At 50.7% G+C, this 25,354-nt stretch overlaps 1 protein-coding gene across 5 annotated transcripts in view; it reads left to right on the forward strand.

Annotated features, from left to right (window-relative positions):
* MTCL2 (microtubule crosslinking factor 2) overlaps nucleotides 1–25,354 on the forward strand; it is a 73,001-nt gene that overhangs the window by 46,692 nt on the left and 955 nt on the right. For 2 of the 5 annotated variants that reach the window (XM_082361878.1, XM_082361875.1), the window contains 7 exons: nucleotides 4,469–4,573; nucleotides 5,562–5,729; nucleotides 7,652–7,903; nucleotides 8,958–9,029; nucleotides 9,999–10,069; nucleotides 11,641–12,991; nucleotides 16,460–24,632. In XM_082361878.1, the coding sequence (XP_082218004.1) occupies nucleotides 4,469–4,573; nucleotides 5,562–5,729; nucleotides 7,652–7,903; nucleotides 8,958–9,029; nucleotides 9,999–10,069; nucleotides 11,641–12,991; nucleotides 16,460–16,612 (2,172 nt within the window). In that variant the 3' untranslated portion in view covers nucleotides 16,613–24,632. Of the gene's footprint in view, nucleotides 1–4,468; nucleotides 4,574–5,561; nucleotides 5,730–7,651; nucleotides 7,904–8,957; nucleotides 9,030–9,998; nucleotides 10,070–11,640; nucleotides 12,992–13,094; nucleotides 14,409–16,459; nucleotides 24,633–25,354 lie in introns of those variants that run through there. The other 3 variants (XR_014236020.1, XM_082361877.1, XM_082361876.1) reach the window with 3 other exon arrangements.

Below are 25,354 nucleotides of genomic sequence, written 5' to 3' on the forward strand. Positions count from 1 at the left end.
AATTTATATACAGTAAGGTGCACACATCTTAAGTGTACGGCTGATGAAGTTTTATAGTATACACCCTGCAGATACATAGTATAGCATCACCCAGATCACAATGAGCACATTTGCAGTGCTCCAGAAGGCTCCCGGGTGCCACAGGTGATATGCCCACCCCAGCAGTCAGCACTATTCTGACTTCTTACACCATGGATTAATCTTGCCTATTCTAGAACTTCATACAAGTGCATGTAGTCTTTTGTGTCTGGCTTTTGCTTAATATGATTCTTTGAGATTCATCCACATTTTACCTATAAAAGTAGTTGATTCTTTATTGCTGCTTATTTTTCACTTATGAATATACCTATTTTATTTTTAATGTTACCTTTGACAATGATAATGGACACTGGCTTTCCATTTTTAGTAATATCAACTTCCTTTTTTAGATATGTTTATTTAACTAGAAAGGGTAGGTTGACTTAAAAGCATTACTGATAGTACAGGTAGTATTTGGGTGTGGCAGGAAACATGACGAGTGGAGCTTTGGGAATGTGTGAAGCTTGGGAAGGACTCACGTGGCCCATTTGTCCCTCAGCCTGTGCAGGACCCTTTGTCCTCAAATCTCCTTCCTCCTGTCACGATCAGCACACTGACATTGCTAGGAGAAGGGGGCATGTAAGGACGTCATACCTCAGTCACACCCACCTGAGTTGGCACTGCTCACCTTGGCCTTGGCCTTTTAGGTACAGGTACCTCTGCCCTAGCCCAGGCTTGGCCCTTCTCTGGTTCAAGCTACTCATTCCAGAGCCAGTGGGGACCAGTGGCAGTCCCCATGTAGCCCTGTCAGGGGTCCCCCAGAGTAGCCTGAATGTCCCAGGAACAGGGGATGGTGGTTAGACCTGAATCTGTAGCAGGAGTTTCCTCCCCGACCCCCAGTGGGGCTCATAGGCCGCCCGCCTCCTCCCCAAGGGCCTCTAGAGAGAGTTGCTGACCATCTTTAGATGAACACATTCCCTGCTGCCCTCTCCCAGGAATGTCTGACCTGGAGGCACCCCTATGAGAAGCACCTGGAGAGCCCCACATGGCTGCCCCTCGAGCTTCACGCTTTGTGACACCTGGGGACTCTATTTGAAGCCGCTGTCTGCTTTAGGACTGTCCCTCCTGTTTGGAAGTCCCACACAAGCCTATGGATGAAGCCCAGTTTGTTTGTTTTTTAACAACTTTTTTAAAATTTATTTTTTTATATTATAGTAAACTATATTGTTCATAACATAAATTTTACCATTTTAACCATTTTTAAGTTTACAGTTCACTGGCATTAAGTACATTCACATTGTTGTGTAACCATCACCACTGTCCATCTCCAGAACTCTTCATCTTGTAAAACTGAAACTGTTACCCATTCACTCCTTATTCCCCCCTCCGCCTGCCCTGGCAACCACTGTTCTCCTCTCTGCTTATATGAGTTTGACTTCATTAGATTCCACATGTAAGTGAGATCTTGTAGTATTTCTCTTTCTGTCTCTGGCTTATTTTGCTTAGCATAATGTCTTCCAGGTTCATCCATGTCCATGTTGTCGCAAATGGCAGGATTTCCTTTTTTAAGACTGAATAATATTTCCTTGTATGTATATATCACATTTTCTTTACCCGTTCATTCATAGACACACACTTAGGTTGTTTCCATATTTTGGCTACTGTGAATAATGCCACAATGAACATAGAGAGATCCAGATTTCATTTCCTTTGGATATATACCCACAAGTGGGATTGCTAGATCGTATGGGAGATCTATTTTTAATTTTGGGGGAAACTTCTATACTGTTTTCCATAGCTGAAGCCCACTTTTGGCTGCTAGGGAAGATGTCCCCCCCCCAAAAAAAAAATGAATTGCCTTCAGGCCACGTAGCCTGATTTTAAATCAGGTTGTCTCAGGCAAGCTCTCCATATTTGGTGAAAATCTTTCTAGACATTTCAACGTACTGGGATAACAGAGAGAAACAGAAACTTACTTTAGGAAAAAAATAAGGTGTAACCATAGAAAATAAAATAATATACATGCCTATAATAAATAGAAATATACATACTTACTGAGATAGACGTGATAAGAAACATAACCACCCACACTGTAAAAAATACATATATACATAGATATAATGATATAAAGCCCATGTGTATAAAATACATATAAACAAGTACATAATAAAATACAGATAACCATATAAATAACAAACTTGATGTACATTCATACTTTTAAAGAATATGTGTGTCCACACATGTAGAATTAAAGCTATATATATGAATGATAACCCTCGTATATTGAGTATTTATAGTGTCCTGGCACTGTGATAAATGCTCTGTTTGGATAATTGCATTTCACTTTTACACATGCCCTATGATGTGGAAACAATTATTATCCCTATTCTACTGCAGATAAAGATCTTTGATTCCTTGTCCTCAATTCTGAAATCCAGAAGCTCTGAGAACTGTGGTTTGTTGGGTCTAACTCAGTTGGAAAAAATTGACCTGACATTCATTTGGCAGCAAAACCTTTATTTACCCCATTTCCTGTTAGTACTCACATGTTTGAAGGGGAAATATTGGTGTCCACAAGCATAGGGTATCTCACCAGATGGGGCTGTTTTACAATATACAGTGTAGGTATCATATTATCTTTCTAAATCCCGATTAATTCTGAATTCCAAGCACACCCAGCCCAAAGAATTTCAGGGAAAGAACTGTGCACATATACAGATAATCAAAAGTCAGTATGTTTAGATACTGGTGACCAGGGAGGGAACTGGGTATTTATTCACACAGGCCCTGCTCCACCCCACATATTTCCAGCCTCAGTGCCTGCCCTGAACCCCAGAAACCCTTCTTCATTTGATTTCACCACACTCTCTTGGTTTTCCTTCCACCTCACTGGTTGCTCCTTCTCAGTCTCCTTGGCTGGACCCTCCTTTTCTCCCTGAACTGACCCCTTAACGTCACAGTCCCGAGGGCTCAGCCCTCAGGCCGCGTCTCTCCTTGACCTTCACCTGCCTCCTTGGGGAGCTTGTCCAGGCACTTGGCTTACATGGCCTTTCTTGCACATTGCGAATCTATCTAGAATCTACAGAATCTGACCCAGCTGCACTGCCTACCCCCTCACCACCCCCATCTGAGCCATCACCACTTCTCGCCTGGATAATCACCGTAGCCTCCTAACTGGTCTCCCTGCCTCTGCCCTGGCACCCTTCCACCGAGCATCTTCTATTCAAAGCAGGGAGGTACCAGGCCGCGTGTACTCCGCGTGGATGGTGCCCCCTGGTGTTGTGCAGTATGGAGCTCTGTTGCTACCCTGTAAAGTATCTCAACACAGCAGCTAGAGTGATCTCGTACAACTGAAAGTCAGGCCAGTGTCACTCCTCAGCACAATCCTCCCCGGCTCCCATGGCACCCAGAGTAGAAGCCGAAGTCCCTGCAAAGCCTGTTCAGCCAGCCTTGGTCCCCGTACCTCTCACTTCCTCCCTGGCTTGCTTTCTCTTCCTCAAATAGATGTGTTCCCATCTCAGGGTCTTTGCATTTGCTGTGACCTTAACCTGGAATTCTCAACCTGCACGTATTCACATGGCTTATTCTTTTACCTCCTTCGGGATTTTGCCCAAATACCACCTTCTCTCTAAGGCCGTCCTTGACCACCCAGTGCAGCACATCCTGGCTCCTTTCCCAGCTCTCTTTTTCTCCATAGCACTTATTATTATGGAACATTCCATATATTTAATGATGTTTCATGTGTCAATATTTCACATATTTTTTTGTTTTCCTGCTACTGGAATGGAAGCTCAAGGGGACCGGGGCTTCTGTCTGTCTTGCTCACTGATGTATTCCCAGCTCTGAACACAGGACCTGGTGCGTGATAGGTGTTCAATAAATATTTGTCAAATGAATGAATGAATGAATGAAATGAATAGTGAATGAGCACCCACTTCTTCTGCTTCACTCCCATCATGAACTAGACCCTGGTCTCCTGGGCTGGCTCTGGACTCCTGCCCAGAATCCATCAGCAGCAAACCCCTCCGCTCCCAGGAAGGGTCCCTTCTGCCCACCCAAGCCTCTGGTTGCCCTTATCTATAATTATGAGGGTGCCTTGTGGCCCTTTATTCCAACCACAGTGCCTACCTTGATAACATAGCTATTTCTGAGTAGCTCTCAGGGATGCCTCATGGTCCTTGGGGCAGAAGAGATGGTGTGGGGGGCAGAAGGGTCTGACTCTCCAGCTGTGCTCCTTGACCTGGACGGTGCCCAGGGCTCAAAGTTAAAATCTGGGAAATCAGTGCCCAGCTGGGGTACTTTGGGTCCATAAACCCCCATTCTTTATTCCTGCCTGGCTGTGCAGCCCACTTTCTATCTGGGCCACTAGCCTGTATCCCCTCCCCCTGAGGGTCAGACCCCAGGCATGATGCCCTCCTACCCGCTATTGAGTGTGGTTTTGAAAAAACAGGTAAATAGCATGAAGGAGCTGTACCTGCTAATGGAGGAAGAGGAATTAAACGCCCAGCATTCTGATAACAAGACCTGCACAGGGGACAGCTGGACCCAAAACACGGTGCGTTCTCAGCCCATGTCCAGTCCTGTCCTGTCCATTTGTTCCTTTGTCTGTTTAGTGATCACATCTTGCTGCTTTCTGACCCCCGTCCTACACCAGGCACTGGAGCGGCAGAAGGTTATTGCTTGGTCACTGGCCCCAGATGCTCAGTGCTATGGGGTATGTAAGTCACCCCAGGGCAGTGACAGAGGGTCAGATGATGGACTGTGGGGTCTCAGGTGAGAGGGCAGTTAATTCTGTTTGGAGTATAGAGGATGGTATTACAGAGAAGGGGTCATAGGTGGTGGGTTTCGAAGGATGAATAGGAGCTTGCCTAATAGAGAATAGGGAAATGGCCATTCTGTACCAAGAGAACTGTATATACAGAGATGTGGCAAGGTATTCTGAGTCTGGCTGCAGCTTGGGATGTGCGTAGTGGGGGTAAGGACATCAGGCTAGAGTGAGTTGTATGAAGAAGGGCCTTGTGGCCTAGGAGCAGGAACCATCAAATCAAGCCACGGGGTAGTATAGAGCAGTAGGGTCAGGCTCCCAGGGGCACCCACAGTAAGCTGGGTTACAGGTGGGAAACAGGTCATGGGCCCAGAAGAGAAGACTGGGCCCAAGTCGGGCAGTCAGGGAGCTTCCGTGGTTCAGACTCCCCCATCTGGCCTATGGTGGGTCAGAGAAGGCAGATCTTGGGCAAGGAGAAAGACGGAGGCCTAGATGCTGCAGAGCCTCAGAGAAGCCAGGGCCCAGCTCAGATTTAGGTTGAATAATTGCTGTAACTACAGAATTTTGTGTTTTTGTGAGACTGGGGCATGTGTCAGTCTAAGAGGTGGTCAGGGCTGGGCTTGTTATGCCTGTTTTATGGGGAGATGACCCAAAGAGGTCGTGGGACTTGCCTGAGGCCTGGTAGAGTCCCAGGCTGGACTCTGGATGAGTTCCCAGCCCAGCCTCTCCTCCTTGCCGCTCCGAAAGCTCCTGACCCAGGCCTTGCCCCCATCTGCAGCCCAATGAGTACATCAAGACACTCGCCGACATGAAGGTGACGCTGAAGGAGCTATGCTGGCTGCTTCGGGATGAACGCCGTGGTCTGACTGAGCTTCAGCAACAGTTTGCCAAGGCCAAGGCCACCTGGGAGACAGAGCGGGCAGAGCTCAAGAGCCATACTGCCCTGGTGAGTCTCCCACCTGTCAGAGACATCCCCCTCCTTGTTCCCCTCTCTGCCAAGGCCTCAGCTGTCAGACTGGGGAGGAGGATGCCCAAGCCATGCTCCTAGAAGCATAGGAACCCCTTCACTTACCTTGTGGCCCAGAGAGGGCAAGAGACTTGCCTAGAGTCACACAGCAAGGGTACCAGAAACAGTGGGAGCTGAAGGTCCCTGGGCTAGGGAAGGCAGGTGAGGGACTGGCAAAGGAGCCGTGGGGACATCACAGGCGCCTCCGCCGCACCATGAGCTCACAGGTGAGGCCGGAACACTTAAATGCCTGTCTGCACCTGGTGACATCCTTCATCCTCACACCCACACTTCTGCTGCCTGCTGTCCTCATAAGGATCCCCTTAAGCCCCTGCTACCTGACTCTGTTTTGCTCCCTCCACCCAAACTGGGGGACTCCCCTCCTTACAACCCAGATGATCAAAGGAGCCTTAACCAGGAGTCCTGGATATTTGGTCTCTGCTATGTGCCTGGAGGCAAGGTGCTGCCCCCCACTCTGGCCTGAGAAGTGAGAGGATGGGCTTCCTCCCACTCAGAGAGAATGCTCTCACCACCCCAACCCCTACCCCACGCCAGAACTCTGCAGGGCCCAGCTTCCTCCCTGCTGCCCCTGCTGCAGTCTGCCTTCCCAGGCATCACAGGCCCCTCAGAGGTGGGTACACTGATTATCTTTGTTGGGCAAGTGACAGAACAGGCACAGAGGAGTTAAGTTTCTTTCCCAAGGTCACCCAGCTAGTCAGTGGCAGACCTGACCCTCACTCCCCAAACCTCTGCCCTCCTGGCTCCTCATGACCGTGATCCCACCTTCTTCCCAATTCTCAGACTTCTGGCTTCCTGGTGCCACCGTTCTCTCTTTCCAACCCTCCCTTGCTGATCTCACAGCTCCCGCCCCACCTGCACCTTCCACAGCGTCCCCTGCTCCCACTGCCCCCCCAACCCCAAGCATTCCAGGTGTCCCTCCCGCCATGGGAATCTGACCACAGCTTGGGGGTGTGGGGTACATTGATTCTATAGATTGAATGTTTCCCTCCTGCCCCCCAAGATTTGGGCCAAGACAGCCATCACGCTCAGGTGATTCCTGACCACATTCTTTTTTTTTTTTTTTTTTTTTAAGTGTATGTCTGTATTATTTTAAATTTTTATTTATTTATTTATTTATTTTTGGCTGTGTTGGGTCTTCGTTTCTGTGCGAGGGCTTTCTCTAGTTGTGGCAAGCGGGGGCCACTCTTCATCGCGGTGCGCGGGCCTCTCACTATCGCGGCCTCTCTTGTTGCGGAGCACAGGCTCCAGTCACGCAGGCTCAGTAGTTGTGGCTCACGGGCCCAGCTGCTCCACGGCATGTGTGATCTTCCCAGACCAGGGCTTGAACCGGTGCCCCCTGCATCAGCAGGCAGATTCTCAACCACTGCGCCACCAGGGAAGCCGTCCTGCCCACGTTCTTTATGTGACTGTGCATGTCCCCCACTAACCGTAAACCCTGGTAAACATGGGTAAGTGTTGATGAAATATCCTGAGAAGCAATAACTAGGAACCTCTGCCATTCTGTAGCTATGTGACCAGGGACAGATAACCTCTGTGAACCTCTTCCTCCGCTGTAAAATATCGAAAATGTTGGTTATCTTGCTGAGTTTTCTTGAGGGCACAGGTAATGCCTGAAAAGCCCTTAGCACGGAGCTTGGTGTGTAGAAGCTGTGCTACACAAGCCTTGCCTTTGAGAAAAGTTTAGTTCTAACTGAGGAGATCAGTGAAGGTTCCTGGGTGAGGGGTCCTGTGGGGAGAGCACCCTCCCCCCTGCCCCCTGCTGATGCCTGGGGAGGGACGAGGGAGGGCAGAGAGGAGGGGCCTCCTGGTGCCAGCCACCCAGGTTGCTCTTCTTTCCGCAGATGGAGCTGAAGGCTGGGAAGGGGGCTGGGGATCGGATGGGGCCCGACTGGAAGGCAGCCCTGCAGAGGGAGCGGGAGGAGCAGCAGCAGCTCCTGGCTGAGTCCTACAGTGCGGTCATGGAGCTGACGCGGCAGCTACGGATCAGCGAGCACAACTGGGGCCAGGAGAAGCTGCAGCTGGTGGAGCGGCTTCAGGGGGAGAAGCAGCAGGCGGAGCAGCAGGTAAAGGAGCTGCAGAATCGCCTGAGCCAGGTGAGGTCTGTCCCAGCCCAAGACGGCTTAAGCCACAAGGGGGAAGTTGCTATAGGCACAGACCAGGGGGAAGACTCCTTCAGGTAGAGATGGATCTGTCTGCTCAGAGACTGCAATAGGGACCAGGTCTCCCTCTCTGCCAGTCTCACAGGCTTGCTTTCCTCTGTGTTCTATTCTGAAGCAAGCCGTTCTCAAAGATGGCCTCTGTTAGTGTTGTATTCATAGCCTCACAGCTTAGCAGTTTCAGTGGAAAGAGAGTTTTCCTTTTCCACAAGGCTCTGATCTGCCAGGTATGAGTCACGTGCCCACACCTAGAACCTGCCAAAACCTCGGAACCAAGAGGCTTCCCATGAAAATTAGAGTCCTCTGACCAAAAGGGGGAAATAGGAAAAACAATCATTGACCATTACAGCCCCACTACAGTTAACGTGCACCTAGCTTATCAAGCTGCTATGCTCCACTGTGACTTTTTCCTTTGTTTATTTTTTATTTCAATTGTATAAGTCAGGACTTCATCTTTATATAAGACTCAAATATTACAAAAGCATACTCCAACCCACTCCCTCCCTTTCTTGCTGTTTAAATTTACATTCAGAGATTTTAAAAAATCACTAATTGAATGCTAATGTACATATTATTTACACTTTGCCTGTTTCATAGAGAGCTGTTCATGACAGAATGCAGAGGCCACTCTCATTCAGTTTAATTGCTGCTTAGCATACCTAGGTGGAGATACCACTTTGATGTCATTCAGCTGCCGCTTAGCTGATGTAGCTGTTGCAGGCGTTGTAGCGTGAATTAACATGGTAATAACAACTATTACCGCGCTTGATATAATGACACTTATAAGGATGCCTGTAAGTGGTTGGTTTCATGATCATTTGTCAAACCCACTCCGTTGGTTCAGAGCTGCTGCCCACTGGGAAGGTGGCTCTGAGTCCATGATCTGGGTCATCTGGGCTGCAGAGTGGAGCCTGGGGAATGGCCCTGCACAGAACAGGGCCCTGCTCACCATCTCTGCCTGCACATGACCATCTTCTTTACTCTTGCCCAGCTGCAGAAGGCTGCTGACCCTTGGGTCCTGAAGCACTCAGATCTGGAGAAGCAGGACAACAGCTGGAAAGAGGTGAGTGGGGTGACAGGCTGCCCATGTGCTGTGCTCCTGGCTACACTGGAAAGTCTCTCACTTGTGGGGAATGTGACAAGGAGGATGCTAATCCTGTCCCACAGGTCACACACCCTCACCCCCTTGGGCTCCTCAATCCTGAGGTCTCTACTTCATGGTTCCAGCCTTGAGACCTGTAAAGAGCCCCCTGTTAGCTCCATCTTTCCATGCCTGGGACAAAGGCTAGGTGTTTCTCTGTGTTTCAGTTGTGCCTTTCTCAAAAGCAGAGCCTCCAAAGAGCTGTGTGATCCTGGGCAAGTCACTCTCCCTCTCTGGGCCCCAGTTGCCTCACTGGTAAAATGAGAATCACGTTCTCTGCCTTAGCCCAGCCCTGGTTGTGGAGATCAATCAGTGAAGTTTGCTTCTAAGCCTCAGGTGCACTGTCTGTATAGACACACACCGAGTAACCAAACAGTGAACATATGGGCCCTTGCTCATGACAGCCTGAGGAAGCAATAAAAGCCAATTCTGGGGAAGTGAAGCAGGAGAGGATTTCATTAGGGGCTCAAGAGGGCTGGTGATGCAGGGTCAGAAAACTGGTGTAGGTCTCTGAACCAGGGTGGGGCAAACCCCAAGCAGGACCTCAGGTCACTGCTTTCACCTTCAGCTGAGCAGCGACCACTGGGTGCTTTGTTGCTGCCACTACATTCAGAATAAGTTCTAAATAGAGTCTCTTTCCTTGGGTCCTCTCTCGGACCACTGATTGGCCATGCCTGGATCACATACCTATGTGTGTGTGGAGAGGGGGTAGGTGCACTGTAGCCAGAAACTGACCACTGAGCATTCTAGATCAGTGCTGACGTCACTCCTGCTCTACAAGAGGAGACTCATGCGTGGGGCTCGGGGCCAGCTCCCACAGTGGCCCCCTGTTACCTTCCCTCTGTGTGCTAGTGGCCAGACTGACCCTTTCCTGTCTCTCTTCCATGGCAGACACACAGTGAGAAGATCCACAACAAGGAGGCTGTTTCTGAAGCTGAGCTTGGGGGAACCGGCTTAAAGAGGTGCTAGCAGCCCCTCCCCATGCTCCACTCTGCAGCCCCTCCCCCTGCTCTGCCCCCCCCCCCCAGCCCCACCCTGCAGGCTGCCCTGCCCCTTTGCCTCTCTTCTCTTCCTCTGCCACTGCACCTCAGCTGAATTGGGAGAACACTGGGATATGGTTTCTAAAGATTTTTTTTTTTGATGTGGACCATTTTTTTGATCTTTACTGAATTTGTTACAATAGTGCTTTTTGTTACAATAGTGCTTCTGTTTTATGTTTTGGTTTTTTGGCCCGGAGGCATGTGGGATCTTAGCTCCTCCACCAGGGATTGAACCCGCACCCCCTGCATTGGAAGGTGAAGTCTTAACCACTGGACCGCCAGGGAAGTCCCCTGGGATATGGTTTTTATGGAACCCAAGCCACTTAGGAGCTGGGAAAGTTTGGGTGATGGCAATTGTAGCCTGTGCTTTTTTTGATTCTGGGCGTGGAAAACTGGGGCCCCAGAATATCCTAGCTGGGAAAGCAACTGTTCAGCTCCTCTTGGGGTTCTTCCTGTCCCTGGAGTTGGGAGAGTCCAGCTGGACATCTATTCCTGGGACTAGTGAGCAGCGTCCTCTGGGCCCAGCCCTGTGCTATAGCCAGGAAGACCCCTAGGGCTATCAGGACCATGTCTGCACCATTAGGAAACCATTATGAAAAGATTCAGGGTAACAGAACCTCCCAGGGGCCGTGCGAGTAGCGTGAAGCCAGGTGGGCCCCGGGATAGGAGGGTGGCTCTGGAGTCATAGTGTGGGATTTGAATTCCAACACTGTCATTTCTAGCTCTGTGCCCTTCGGCTGTACTTCCCATTTCTACCTACTGGGATAACAGGAACTGCCCCCTAGAGTTGTCGGAGGACTGAATGGTCTGACGTGTGCAATGTCGTCACGTATGCCCGGCACTTACAGTCATCAGGCAGCACACGTGCCACGTCTGGGCTGGAGATTAATGGCGTCCTAGATTGGGTTCCCTCAAAAGTAAACCTTGAGGCAAGGATTTGAGTGCAAATGGTATATTTGGGAGGGGATTCCAGGAAAAGCCTGGAAGTGAGACAGGGAAGGGAAGGCACCATGAAGGAGGTGTTATCAACCAGGATACACGTGGGCAACTGGAGCTCAGCTCCACAGCACCTCTGGGAGCCAGAGCAGAACATGAGTTCTCCCACCTGCGGGCAGGGAGGCTGGTACCAAGCCACCAAACCCCGCTTATTGTTTGTTGAGGGCTGTGTCTAGGGCCATAAACTATGTGAATTTCTAGCTTCCTGTGGGTGGAGGCCAAGTGTGCTCCTGCAGACAGAAAAAAGCCCTCCGGTGGAGAATGGCAGGTGCTCAGAGATGCAGTGTTGAGTGTGTAGGTGTGAGTGTGGAGGGGACGAGGGGCAGGGCACCTACAGCGTCTTCCGCAAGAGGTGAGCAGGACCGTCATGGTCCGTCTCCCCACTGCCCCACCGCCCCCTGCCCGTGAAGTGCACGGACCAGGGAGGAAGACCAGAGTACCTGCTCCGCGTGAGGCATCTTCCACTAACTCTGCCCTTTCTCCCCTGCTCTTCCCAGGACCAAATCGGTTTCCTCCATGTCAGAGTTTGAAAGTTTGCTGGACTGTTCCCCCTACCTCGCAGGGGAAGCCGCCCGGGGCAAGAAGCTGCCCAACAGCCCTGCCTTTGCCTTTGTGGGCCCCCAGCCAGTGGACCCGGAGAAGGCTGCCCCGGAACAGCCAGGGCTCTCGCCACGTGACTGCAACCGCCTGGGTGCCCTGGGCTGCCAGGAGCCGGCGGGGAGGCAGATGCAGCGCAGCTACACGGCTCCCGACAAGACGGGCATCCGCGTCTACTACAGCCCCCCGGTGGCCCGGCGCCTGGGCGTCCCCGTGGTCCATGACAGGGAGGGCAAGATCATCATCGAGCCCGGCTTCCTCTTCACCACAGCCAAGCCCAAAGAGTCGGCCGAGGCGGATGGGCTGGCGGAAAGCTCCTACAGCCGCTGGCTCTGCAACTTCTCCCGGCAGCGCCTGGACGGGGGCTCCGGGGGCGGCCCCTCGGCGGCCGGGCCCGGCTTCCCAGCGGCCCTGCACGACTTTGAGATGTCGGGCAACATGAGCGACGACATGAAGGAGATCACCAACTGCGTGCGCCAGGCCATGCGCTCGGGCTCGCTGGAGCGGAAGGTGAAGAGCACGTCCAGCCAGACGGTGGGCCTGGCCAGCGTGGGCACGCAGACCACCCGCACGGTCAGCGTGGGCCTGCAGACCGACCCGCCCCGCAGCAGCCTGCATGGCAAGAGCTGGTCGCCCCGCAGCTCCTCGCTGGTGTCCGTGCGCAGCAAGCAGATCTCCTCCTCCCTGGACAAGGTGCACTCGCGCGTCGAGCGGCCGTGCTGCTCGCCCAAGTACGGCTCGCCCAAGCTCCAGAGGCGGTCCGTGTCCAAGCTGGACGGGGCCAAGGACCGCAGCCTGTGGAACCTGCATCAGGGCAAGCAGAACGGCTCGGCCTGGGCCCGCTCCACCACCACGCGGGACAGCCCCGTGCTGAGGAACATCAACGATGGGCTGTCCAGCCTATTCAGCGTGGTGGAGCACTCGGGGAGCACCGAGTCCGTCTGGAAACTGGGCGTGTCCGAGGCCCGGGCCAAGCCCGAGCCTCCCAAGTATGGCATCGTGCAGGAGTTCTTCCGCAACGTGTGTGGCCGGGCGCCAAGCCCCACGTCCGTACCCGGGGAGGAGGGCGCCAAGAAGCTGGAGCCCATCTCCCCCGCCAGCTACCACCAGCCGGAGGGCATGGCCAGGATCCTGAACAAGAAGGCAGCCAAGTCAGGCGGCAGCGAGGAGGCCAGGCTTTCCATGCTCCCCCAGATGGGGAAGGATGGGGTCCCTCGTGATGGAGATGGAGCCACGGTCCTTCCCAATGAGGTAGGTGGGTGGGGTCTGCCCTTTTTCCTGGGAGGTGAGATTGGCTTATAAGGTCCCACTCTTGGTTTTCAAACTCAGGCATGTGGTTTATGTATTTCAAAAGGTCCTTGTGCTGCTCTGGGATGGGGGTTGGAAGGCCCCAGACCTGGAACAGCAGACCTGATGGACACACAGTCTGAATACAAGAGACTGGTGAGCATGGTGGTATACCCACCTGCTTTGCCACCACACCCCAGAGATTGCCAGCATCCCCTCCAGGGAAGAGGCATGCTCACTGCCCTCCTGCTGCCCAGTGGTGTGCGGGAGCCACCTCCTTTGGTTCATGAGAGCCCATCGTGTACATCTCTGTGTTTAGTGATGTCACCTTAGTACCTTGAGATCGGCCACCAGGGGAGGATTTACTCCGTGAAAATTAGAAGTGCTGCATGGGAGGATTTACTCCGTGAAAATTGGAAATGCTGCAGATCAGGGCTTCTCCTCTTACTCCTGGGAAACTAGTCATTAAACATGTACCAGCACACCACTGCCCTCACCCCACCAAGACTCTATCCCTAAGTGCTTCCATTTCCTCTGAGACTCTTTTGCTGCTCACTCCACTCCTGATACCAATTTCAGATTTAGTTAGGGATTATGTGCATGTTAGTAAAACAACGCATGTAAGTTAGCTTTGCAGAAAGGGAAATTGCAGAGGATCTCATGGAACCCAAGGGCAGGGACCCAAAGGCCCCAGTGGCTGCTCTGTCTCCCTCTCCTCTCTCTTGAGCTTCATTTTCTCTGATGTCCTCTTCCTCCCTCTGTCTCTGTTGTATTTGAATATGGTCCAGGTGGGCTCTGCCTACTCTACTTTTATAACATCTTCCAGTTCCAGCACCTGAGGGAGACTGACTCAAATCCCTGTGTCCCCATTCCACATTTCAGGAAGAAACTGACTAGTGTAACTTGAGTCCAGTGTAACCCCTTGGTCCAGTCAGCTGTGGTCAGGGGTGGTATCATGGTCTGCAGTGCACGGAGTGAAGGAGGGTTGTAGGTGGGGGCACAGAGAGGTGGCATGGGCTGGGATTGACCCATGTGATTTGTACGTATTGTATGTTTAGCTGGTTTCTAGTTTTTCCCTATTTATACGTAATGCTGTGGTGAACGTCTTGACACAAAAGCATTTTTCCATATTGCAGATTATTTCCTTACATTTGAGTTGCAGAAATGGGATTCCAGAATAAAAGACTGTAAATTGTTAAAGGTATTTGATAAGTGTTGCTAAATTGTCTTTCCAAAGACTTTGTTTAATTTCTAGAACCCCCAGGAGTGTATGGTGAGTGCCTTACTTCCCTATACTCTCTGGCTGCATTTAAAAAAAAAAAAAACCTTTTAAATATTCATTCCTCTTTTTTTAACTTAAGAAAACCCTTTTTGAGGTTAATATACATACTGAGCATATTGTAAGAATATGACTTATTGACTTCTCACAAACTGAACACACCCATGTATTAGAGTTCTCCAGAGAAACAAAACCAATAGGCTTTGTGGTTATGCGTGTGTATGTGTATGTGTGTGTATATGTATATATATATATATATATATATATATATATATATATATATATATATATGTATATATAGAGGGAGAGAGAGAGAGTTTTATTATATTGTAAGCTGAAGACCCAGGAAAGCCAATGGTTTAGTTCCTGTCTGTGTCCAAAAGTCTGAGAACCAGAAGAGCCAACAGTATAGCTCCAGTACAGCATATGTAGCTGATGTAGTTCCGATCTAAAGGTCATCAGGAAGGAAGAATTCTTTCTTACTCAGGGGGAGTCAGCCTTTGTGGTCTGTTCAGTACATTGACTGATTGGATGAGGCCCACCCACATTAGAGAGAGCCATCTGCTTTACTCAATCTACTGGTTTAAATGTTACTGTCTTCCAAAAGCATCCTTGCAGAGGCACCCAGGATAATATTTGACCAAATATCTGGACCTGTGGCCCAGTCAAGCTGACACATGAAATTAATCATCACACCCACATAACCACACCTACATCAAGAAACAGAGGTACAAAGCTGACCGTATTTTGAATGTTGGTTTCATAGTTGATCCAAATGTTTTTCAGTATGTAAAATGTGCTTATTACCTGTTGACCCAGTAGTTCTCCTAGGAATGTAGCCTATGGAAATATTCACAGAGGTAGATACGTGTGTAAAGAAATGTATTGCATTATTAATAAAAATTGCTAAGATTTATTGAATACTTAATAGGCACTATCAAATGCTTCACATATACCTGATGTGACCCTCACAACTACTTTGACAAAGGTATCACGTCCCTCATCTTAGAGCAGGAAAAATCAAGGCTCAAAGAGGTTAAATAACTTATCCAAGTTCACACAGCTGGTAGACAGTTGGGCTGGGATTTGAACTAAGCAATTGAGTTTTACAGCAGCACTTTTTTTTTCAAAGTATAGTTGCTGTACAATATTATATAAGTTATGTGTGTAATATAGTGATTCATAATTTTTAAAGGATATAGTCCATTTATGGTTACTATAAAGTATTGGCTATGTTCCCTGTGCTGTAAAATATATCCTTGTACAATAGCTTATTTTATACCTGATAGTTTGTACCTCTTAATCCCCTACTTCTATTTTGCCCCTCCCCCCTTCCCTCTCCCCACTGGTAACCACTAGTTTGTTCTCTATATACATGGGTCTGCTTCTTTTTTGTTATATTCACAAGTTTGTTGTAATTTTTAGATTCCACATACAAATGATATCATACAGTATTTGTCTTTCTGTATCTAACTTATTTCACTTAGCATAATGCCCTCCAAGTCTATCCATGTTACTGCAAATGGCAAAATCTCATTCTTTTTTTATAGCTGAGTAGTATTCTATTGTAGATATATACCACATCTTCTTTATCCATTCATCTGTTGATGGACACTTAGGTTTTGGCAATTGTAAATAATGTACTGCAGCACTTTTAACCATTATCCCTGTGTGTTGGTAATAGTAAAAAAAAATTAGAAACTACCTAATATCCACATAAAAAATGCATTGGATAAATAAATCAAGCTATTTCCATTCAGTGGAATAGCATATGGCCATTAAAAAGAAGGAGATCTGGACATACATGACAAAAAAGTGTTCATGTTTTGCAATTACAAAATAAGCTGTAGGGACTGAAATCATTTGGGTAAATGCGTGTGTGTGCAATGTTTTGAGAATTTATCTTTCATGGACAATGTCTACTTTCTTCTCTGTATATTCCAGAATTTATTACCTTCTGGAAGGTTGTTTATAAGCATTCATTACTGCTCTAATGGGAGAAAATAATTTTTAAAAATTGGTCCAGAGATGGGCTACAGCCCCTGGGAACTGGTCCCTGGGCACAGCTGAGTCCAGATTCCTTGCCTGGCCACCCAGTCCCTGGGTGGGCAGTGCCTCCTGGCTCCTCCCGACTTCTTCCTCCCTCCTCCCAGGATGCCGTGTGTGACTGTAGCGCCCAGTCTCTCGCCTCCTGCTTCGCCCGGCCATCCCGCTCTGCCGTCCGCCACTCTCCTTCCAAGTGCAGGCTGCACCCTTCAGAGTGCGCCTGGGGTGGGGAGGAGAGGGCAGCCCCCCCCAGCGAGTGACAGAGCAGCCAAGCTCCCCACTTCAACCAGCCCAGTCCCTGGACAGCCAAAGGGAACCCGCGGAGAGGAGACGAGGTGAGGGGCCCGCGCCCCCTGCATCTCTCGCCCAGGAGGGCCAGCAGCTGCACCACCGCCGCAGAAGAGCTTTCCCATCCAGGTAAAGCGGGGCCTCCTGCTGACTGCTGGGTGGCGATCTCTGACTTCCCAGGGGAAGGCAGCGAGTGGGAGAAAGACCAAAACTGGGCTTCAGAAGCATCTCCAGAGAGATCCCGTGGGAGCTGATCCCTGGGTCATAAGGGAGAGCCTTGCCTGGTTCTAGCCACACCCACTTCTCAGAGGAGCCAAGGAAAGGATACACTTCCGGCCATGCCCCTCAGGGAAAAGGGCTCACAGAGACGTTCCCTGCCAACCACATCCCTCTTCATGGGGAGGAAACACCAATGAGAAGAACAGGCTTTGCTCTAGGGCTCAACTTGGGGTTCTTGGTGGAGCTGAAATGGGCATCACCCCGTCCATTTTTTCCCTCCACCGCCTCCTCCTCCCAGCCCTGCTGCTCTGGATTGCTGTGGCTCTAGGGGATATGATAGGGCAGTAACCAGGGTCAAGTATCTGCTTGGAATCCTGGAGCCCTGGATCTCCCTGCCCGTAGCTTGGATGCAGCAAGGACTAGAAGACGAGGGGCTCAGGGTAGGGGAGCCACTGGAACTGCCTTTCTTGCCAAGGTGACGTGGGGGGCCCCAACCTTCCCAGGAGACTCCTTGAGGACAGAAATAGGTAAAGTCCATCTCAAGACCTGGTGCACAGATAAATACATGCCTAATTGCCCACTGCCTTGATCGCTGGGGTCTCTTTCCCTGGCACCCTGGAGGGGCACCACATCTCCACTGTGTTTACATCCTGCAGCTGGTGGAGGGCAAAGACGTTCCCAGTAAGAGACTCCCAGATGGCCAGGTCAGGCCGAGGAGCATTCTGAGAGGCCAGTGCCCCAGGACATGGCAATAGACTGGGGCCTGGAAACACATTTCTTGCCTAGGTTGTTTATTTGAATTTTTCTTACTATAAATATTTAAGGTGGTTTTACTTTATTTTAATAATTTAACTTACCCCAAAGCCCCTAAGGTAATTTATTGGAGGTTGATACATGTACTCTCGCCACTGGGACAATGCAAGGCTTTAAGACGATGGACAGGCGCAGGGTCCCCTGTGTGGATGAGGCAACTCAGCAGCCGAGCTCTGGTCTCCAGGTCAGCTTTGGAGGGCCCCCCAGCAAAGCTGGAGCCCTGCAGCCTGCTCCCCCAAAACTGCTGACCCTTTGGCCTCAGAGCACCACTTTACACTCAATACCCGGTACTTGCCCAACCCCCAGCCGTGAGTCTGTAAATGCTCACAGACAGGGTGGAGGGCTGGACCACTTCCTAAACATTCTCCGTTTTTTTTCTCATTTTCCTCCCTCCCTCTGACACCTTTTTTGTTTCAATGAGTCAAACACGGATTACTAAGGCTTTATCAAGAGCATGGAGATCTCTCCAAGTTCCCCAAGTGAGAACTCGCAGGAAAACAGGACTGAACTTCGAGAATGTTGTTTATTGCAGCTTTGCACATGGATCTGAGAGTGTCTGCCAGCCTGCATCAGTTCACACCAGCCTGCCAGCTTTTTCACCAGCCTCTCTCCTTAGCCTTATGGGCTCTCCTGGCTCGCCTCCCAGCCCCAACTCCACTGCCCACCCTTCCCCATGTCCCATGTGAGCTGCCTGAGCCATCGGATGGATTGCACCTTGGCTCATTGCAGTGTGGTGATGGGGGAGGTGTACTCAGATGGCCTCCCCCTTGGTGCCAGTGAACCCGTTTTGTTTACACACATGCCCACACATCTGCCTGTTACAGGCTAGGGGCTCAGAGTGGAAACACCAGGATAAAGTGGCTTATCTGTGAATTTGCCATCAGGAAGACCAAAAGCCAGCAGCTTGGCTAATTTGCCCCCAGGACTCAGGAGATGCCTCTGCGCTCCCACCCACCAGCTCCCGGTCTTGCCCTTTCTGGGGCACCTGGACCAGTTACCCAAATTCCTTCATCGCCATTCCCTATCAGCAGAACTTGGGGTTACGTTAGTGCAAGCAGCCACTTCCTCATGCTATAGTGACCTGTGTGGGCAGAGCAGGCAGGCTGATGGAGCCATGGGCCAATCCCCTCTAGGATGCCACTGCTCCCACCCAAGAGGTCAGGGGTCCCCTCCAAGGTTATCTCCAAGTGAGGGGATTCACACAAGGCCACAAGCCACCAGAGGCCTCTGGCACTTCCCAGAGCTGCAGAGGGCCAGGGAGGCTGTGCTTCTAGCCTTGGGGAGAAATCCTCGTGAGACCTGAACCCTGCGGACCGCTCAGCCTTACCGTCTTCTCACCCAAGATTGTCCTTGCATTCTCATTGTCTTAGAGCCTGGCCACCCAGCCCTCAGCCAGTGTCAGAGACCCCAGATCTTGGTTTTCAATAAAGTCCCAGTTTCTGCTTCCTGCATGCCACTGTGCAAGCTCACTCATCACTGTTCCTACAGAAGCCTCTGGACGTGGGGCTTGATGGGGTTGAAAATGTTACGTGTAAATATTGGTTTGGTTTGATTTTTAGCATTTTAATTAGTAACGGTTGTGTTTTCTTTTTTAGGGTGGGGGGTTGGTTTGTAAAAACTCTCTACTCTTTTGGAATGTAATTTCTAAGTTTGTTTCTTCAAATGCCTTTTTAAGTCTTGGTAACATTCCCAAAGCAGAAAACTGCCTGGCCCTCTGTGGGGACTCCCCTGGAGCATTGGGTCCCAGGAAGGAACACTGCCCTTTCCCCCTTTCTTCCCCTTCCTGCTACCCCTTACCTTTTTACTCCTAGCAGCTTCTTCTTCCTTCTCTTCCTCCTCCTCCTCTAGCCTTCTTTTTCCTTTCCCCATCTCTATTCTCTGCAGCCAAAGTCCCAAGGAACCCTGGGGTCCTAATTCCCTACAGACCCCTAGGCTTGGATCCATTGTGTTGGCACCAGTTGGTTGAGGGGAAATGGGAGACCAGTTGGCATGGTTGACCCCAAACTGGACGATCTTGTGTTTCCTATGTCTGACCTCTTCCCAGAGCCAAATTAAACCCTCCTGGGGGCAATGACGTCTGTATTTGAAATGAAAGTCGAACCGCTTTGGCGCATCAGTGTCCTGCATGCACAAAGCATCAGTATCCAAGTCCCTGTCACCCTGGCAGCCCTTCCCCGCCCCCTGCTAATTCTTTCCCCACCAAAGGCTGACCAATTTTAAAAACTCCTCCAAGAGGTCTTGCTCAAAATGGCCCCGCCCCTTGGTCTCCCCAGGGACGCCCTTCTACCAGCTGCTCTCCCAGGTGACAAAGTTGAGGGCCCAAGACTTGACCCTCTTACACCCTAATTGCCACATGGCTCCCTCTTGCCTGCCCCCATGCACCTTTCATGGTTTTGTCACCCGGCCTGTTCTCCTCTTGCCCATCCAACTTCCAGGCCCTTCCTCCCTCTCCTCTCCCATCTAGAATGTCCTCCCCACCCCAGCTTTGCCAGCCTTCCAGCCCCACCAGCATCACCCCCCACCCACCCTGTACACCCCTCCTAGAGCACGTTGCTATTTAGAAATTGCTTCCCCATGCCACATCTCCTTCAGACTTCTAAGGGCCAACTCTGGGAGGCAACCTTGGCAGGATAGGGGTTAGTGCTCCCATTTTACAGATGAGGAAACTGAAGTGCAGGTCTCATCCCTGAGTCACCTAACTGGGAAGTCATCAAGTTTAGACTAGAGCCTGGGTCTACTGGATCCCCCAACCCAATTCTGTCCTGCTTGCTGTGTCAACCCACTGCCCCACTGGGGGCTTTGTGTGGGTATAGGACACCAAGAATATGCCACTGCCCAACCCAGACATAAAACCAGTCCACTCTGAATCACTGGACCCGTGTGTCCCAGAGGGTGGTGTGGTGACCCCCTGCATCAGAATCCTCTTAGGGCATGTCCAAAATGCAGCTTCCTGGGACCCGCCTCAGCCTCTGGGCCAGGAATCCGCGTATCTAACAAATTCCCAGGGAGATCCTGAGTACCAGTGGTCACACCATTGAGGTTCACAGCCCTGACCGTTAGGCCATCTATTTTTAACCAGATAACCATGATGTTATATCTTAAAAAGAGCACTGAGCTGGTAATTAGGGGACCTGGTCCTCAAGCCAGCTCTGATTTGGGTTAATTATGCTGAGAATTTCCAAAAAGCACTGGAGGCAATTTACAATCTTAGTCATAAGGATCAGTAAGACAACAGAAAAAAAAGAAAGAAACTTTCTTGGCGGTCCAGTGGTTAAGACTCTGTGCTTCCACTGCAGGGGTTACAGGTTCGATCCCTGGTTGGGGAACTAAGATCCCGAATGCCTCGCGGCACAGCCAAAAAAACAAAAAAACAAAGAAAGTCAAAAAGCAAGAGGAATTATCATTCCCCAAATCTATCTGACGTGATTCCCATAATCCTGCAATTAAATTTTACTCTTGAGTTTCCTGGCAGCCACAGTAAAAAGGGAAGCACATCACGGTAAAAAGGGAAGCATGTCATCATCCAGTCATGGGATGTAACCATAGTTGCCCCAGGAGACAAACTCTTCTGCTGCTAATTTCGAGCATGTGTCCTTCCTTCAAAGTCCACTAAGCCGGTTGCAGTGTGAACCTAAGATGCAAAGATGGTTTCCAGGTCACTATTTTTAAGATAATAATAAACGGCCACCAACTTGAACGACCTTGGCCCCGGAGCATGTGGCTAGTCTGTACCTCAGTCCCTCCAGCTATAAAGTGGGAGAATGTCCTTGCATGGCTGTGCTGAGGACCAAATACAGTACTGTGCCTGTGAATACGCCTGGGAAAGCATAAGGTTCTACACCCATGGAAAGTGGTCTGATCACACTCATTGTTCCCACACCAGCCTCCTGGTGCCCTGGCCCTAGGGGTGATACACCCCTCACTAGTCTTAGTGAACAGAAAGAAAAATAAACTGGACCTACCCCCTCACTTTTTAAAAAATTGTGGCAAAACATACATAAGACATAGCCATTTTTAAGTGGCTTTAAATACGTTCACAATGTTGTATTGATACACTCTCCACTTCCAGAACTTTTTATCACCCCAAACTGAAACTCTATACCCACTAAACAATAACTCCCCATCCCTCCCCCCCAGCCCCTGTAACCTCTGTTCTACTTTCTGTCTCTATGAATTTGCCTAGTCTAGGCACCTCATATAAGTGGAATCATACATACAGTGTTTGTCCTTTTGTGTCGAACCCCCTCACTTTTTTGGATGAGGAATCAGGCCCAGAGAAGGGAGAGAGTGACTCACCCAAGGTCAGACAGCAGGTTAAAGGCAGAATCAGGACCAGAACCCAGGCTTCCTGACTCCCATCAGGTTCTGCATCCTGAGTGGTGAGTGAGACACCCCCCACCTACCATTCCGTGGTCTTGGTTGAACCCCTTCCTCTCTCTGGGCTCAGTCTGTTCGCTCCCCACTGCCCACCCATCCTCTCTTTTATCATCTTCCTCCAAAGCTTCCCCTCCTCCTGCCTCCTCTTCTCCAGCTGATTCCCACCAGCAGACTGAGTGGCCCTGACCCATGGCCAGGTTTTCCTCTTCTGAGCCCCAGGCTTCCTGGTAGCACCCATCCCTCAGCCCTCCCAGAACGGCTTCCCCAGCTCCACTCGTCTCCCGTGGATTTCCCTGTAACCTCAGCAAACCCCTCCCTGTCCCCTCAGCCTCACATACCCATCCTCCCGTGTCTGTGGTCTCCCAACTCCAGATGTTTGCTTGCAGATCTGGTTGTATTCCCTGGGTTCTGTTTTATTTTGTGTTTCCTCACACCGAAGGGGGAACCTTTCCCCAGTGCCTCAGGCTGGGCTTGGCCCCAGTGACCACACCCCCAAGCCCAGAAAGACATCCCCCCATCCCACCCTTGAGCCCCATTTTCTTCTGTCCACGGCCTCCCGGCAAGACCCCAACACTTTCCACTGGGAATTGGGGGGGAGCTTGGATCCCCCATTTTGGCCTCCTCTATCCTGCCCAGTCCCACATGGCCTTGTTTGGAAAGTAGATACAGCCTGGCTTGGGTTCTTCTCTCCCTGGCCATCCGTCCATCTGTCTGTCCATTTGACATCCCCCATACTCTCCACTCTCCCCTGGACCTCACGGCCTCTGGAACAGGTTGCCCTGGCAGAACCTGTAGCCCACCCTGGCAAAACCTGTAGCCCACCCTGGCACTACCCCTTACCCCTCCCAACAGTGTTTGCAAAGTCCACAGACCCAAGAACGGAAGGGGACTGGTGACATGATGCTGGGCCCGAGTCCCCTGCCCAGGGCTCTTCCCCACCCCTCCTGCACTCTTCTTGGACCCTACCTTGTGTATCCCATCAGCCCTACTCCACTCCCTTCCTGCCCTTCACTAGCCCCCTGGACCCCAGGGTCTAAGGAAAGGAGCTTTGGTTTCCCCTAAGTATCCTTGAAGGGCCGAAGTCGTCAGGGCCTGGCCACCTTGTCACTCTCCATTCTGATACCACTCAAACTGCTCCCATGAAAAGGAACCTCAGCCAGGAGTCTGGAGACCTGGCCCAGGAGGTGTCTTAACTTCTCTGTGTTTGGCTGGTTGTATGATTTTATGATAAGCACGAGGATGATCCTTAGGGCCCCAGAGCACCCCTCACGTTTTGGAGTCCTGCATCACCATCCTCTGTCCACTGGGCCCTGGTATCCTGGCTCCTCTCAGCTCCGCCACTGATCTCTGTGCCTTAGTTTACTTCTCCGCACAGGGGGGCTCACCACAAGTCTGTTCCCAGCAGCTTCCCAGATATTTTGGTGCCTCTAAGGCAGGGCCTTACCAGCTGTTGCCCAGCTCCCTGGCACTGTCTTGGGGCACCAGGTTGCTGAGGATGAGATGCCTGGAGGTTCTCAAAGAAGCAGAAGCATCACCTGGGCACTTGATAGACATGCAAAGTATTGGGCCCACTCAAGACCTATGGAACAGAACCTTGCGGGGCGGGGGATGGCCAGCAAGCTGGGGTTTAACAAGCCCTCCAGGTGATTCTGATGTACACAGGAGTTTGCCACCTGCGGATCTGGACCAGCAAATAGTGTGGCCTGGTGAGGGACTGAGGCTGGCCCTGACCAGGAACAGGAAACACCAATCTCATCTGGACTCCTGAGAGATTGCGAACCCTCCCTGCCCCTACCCAAAGCAAAACAAAACTAAGTTCTCCTCTTCCTGGAAACTGGGGGGCTGGGAGAAGGCATACATTTTTCCTTTCCCTGCCCCTGGCTTGTTTCCAGTTCTACCCACTTCTCCTACTTGTCTGGGTTTTACAAAAGATTGTGTAGGGTTGTGCCAGCCAGGCAGCAGGTGGGCGTCCTGGTGGGGGTGGGGGCGGGAGACAAAAGACCCTGACCGTTTATCCCTTGGGAACCTCACCATAGGCTTATGGCCTCTCTTCAAATGGAAAGAAACAACTCCTCAAAGAAAGACTCCTAAATCCCCAGTGAGCTCCTCCTCCTCCTTCTCTCACCTCTAGGGAGACCTTGTAGACAGTGCCAAAAAACAGCTCCAACCCCCAGCAGCTGGGGAAGAGAGCCAGAAGCTGTCCCTCCTCCTCATCCTGGCCCCCCTCCCCAAACCCCGCCAATACTGTGAAGCCCCCTTCCTGACCATCCTGGTTTCCTGGTGTGGACCCTGCAGCTGTGGGCCCTCAGGGTTCCCCAGGGAAAGGCCTTTGGGAGGGAAGGGACTAAGGGCATCCTTGGGCCAAACTGTCCACCTCTCCTGTCCGCTGTTTCTCCTCCCCACTCCTGTCTTCAAAAGGCTCTTTCCCAGGATGGATTGGGTGCTAGGACAACCATGGTCCAATCCGCCAGCTCTCCTTGCCCCCGTGTCTTATTTCAGACATGAGAATAACTGTACAGTGTAAACTTACAAAGCGTTTTTAATGGTTGTAGATTGGAAATAAAGTATGTCATATGAACAGTTTCCATGGACTTGGCCTCTTCTCTGATTTCTCATTTTGGGTGGGTGGGGTGCTCAGCAGATTTGAAACTTGACTGTACCCCACACCCAGTTGCCTGGGAAGGAAGGAGCCCTGGGAATGCCACAGCCAGCTGGCTGGTTTGGGGTCACTTGGGAGGAGCCACCAGGAGTTCCTGGCTACTGACTGCTGACACCTCAGAGTCTCCCATGAAGGGTGGTATGGCCACTGAGAAACAAATGCAGAGTCATCAAAAATGGAATTGAGGGAATTCCCTGGAGGTCCAGTGGTTAGGAGTCCACGCTTCCACTGCAGGGGGCACAGGTTTGAATCCCTGGTCAGGGAACTAGGATCCTGCAAACCTCACAGAGTGGCCAAAAAAAAAAGGAATTGAAACTTTCTACAAAAGACTTTCAAAAATTTATCATAGAAAAGGACATGGATTAATTATCTATTACAGTAGAATTAATTATCCCCAAACATTTATTATATCACAGATGCTGTGGGTCAGGAATTCAGGAGCTGAGTAGTTCTGACTCAGGGTCTCCTGAGGGTGCAGTCAAGTGTCAGTCAGGCTGCAATCATGTGAAGGCGTGATTGGGGCTGGAGGATCCACAAGGTGGCTCACTCATATGCCTGGCAAGTCAGTGTTGGCAAGAGGCCTCAGTTCCTCCCCAGGTGGCCCTCTCCATAGGGCTGCTTGAGCATCCTCACAACATGGCAGCTG

The sequence above is a fragment of the Balaenoptera borealis genome (genome assembly GCF_965194805.1).
Source record: "Balaenoptera borealis genome assembly, chromosome: 16".
Taxonomy (NCBI): Eukaryota; Metazoa; Chordata; class Mammalia; order Artiodactyla; family Balaenopteridae; genus Balaenoptera; species Balaenoptera borealis.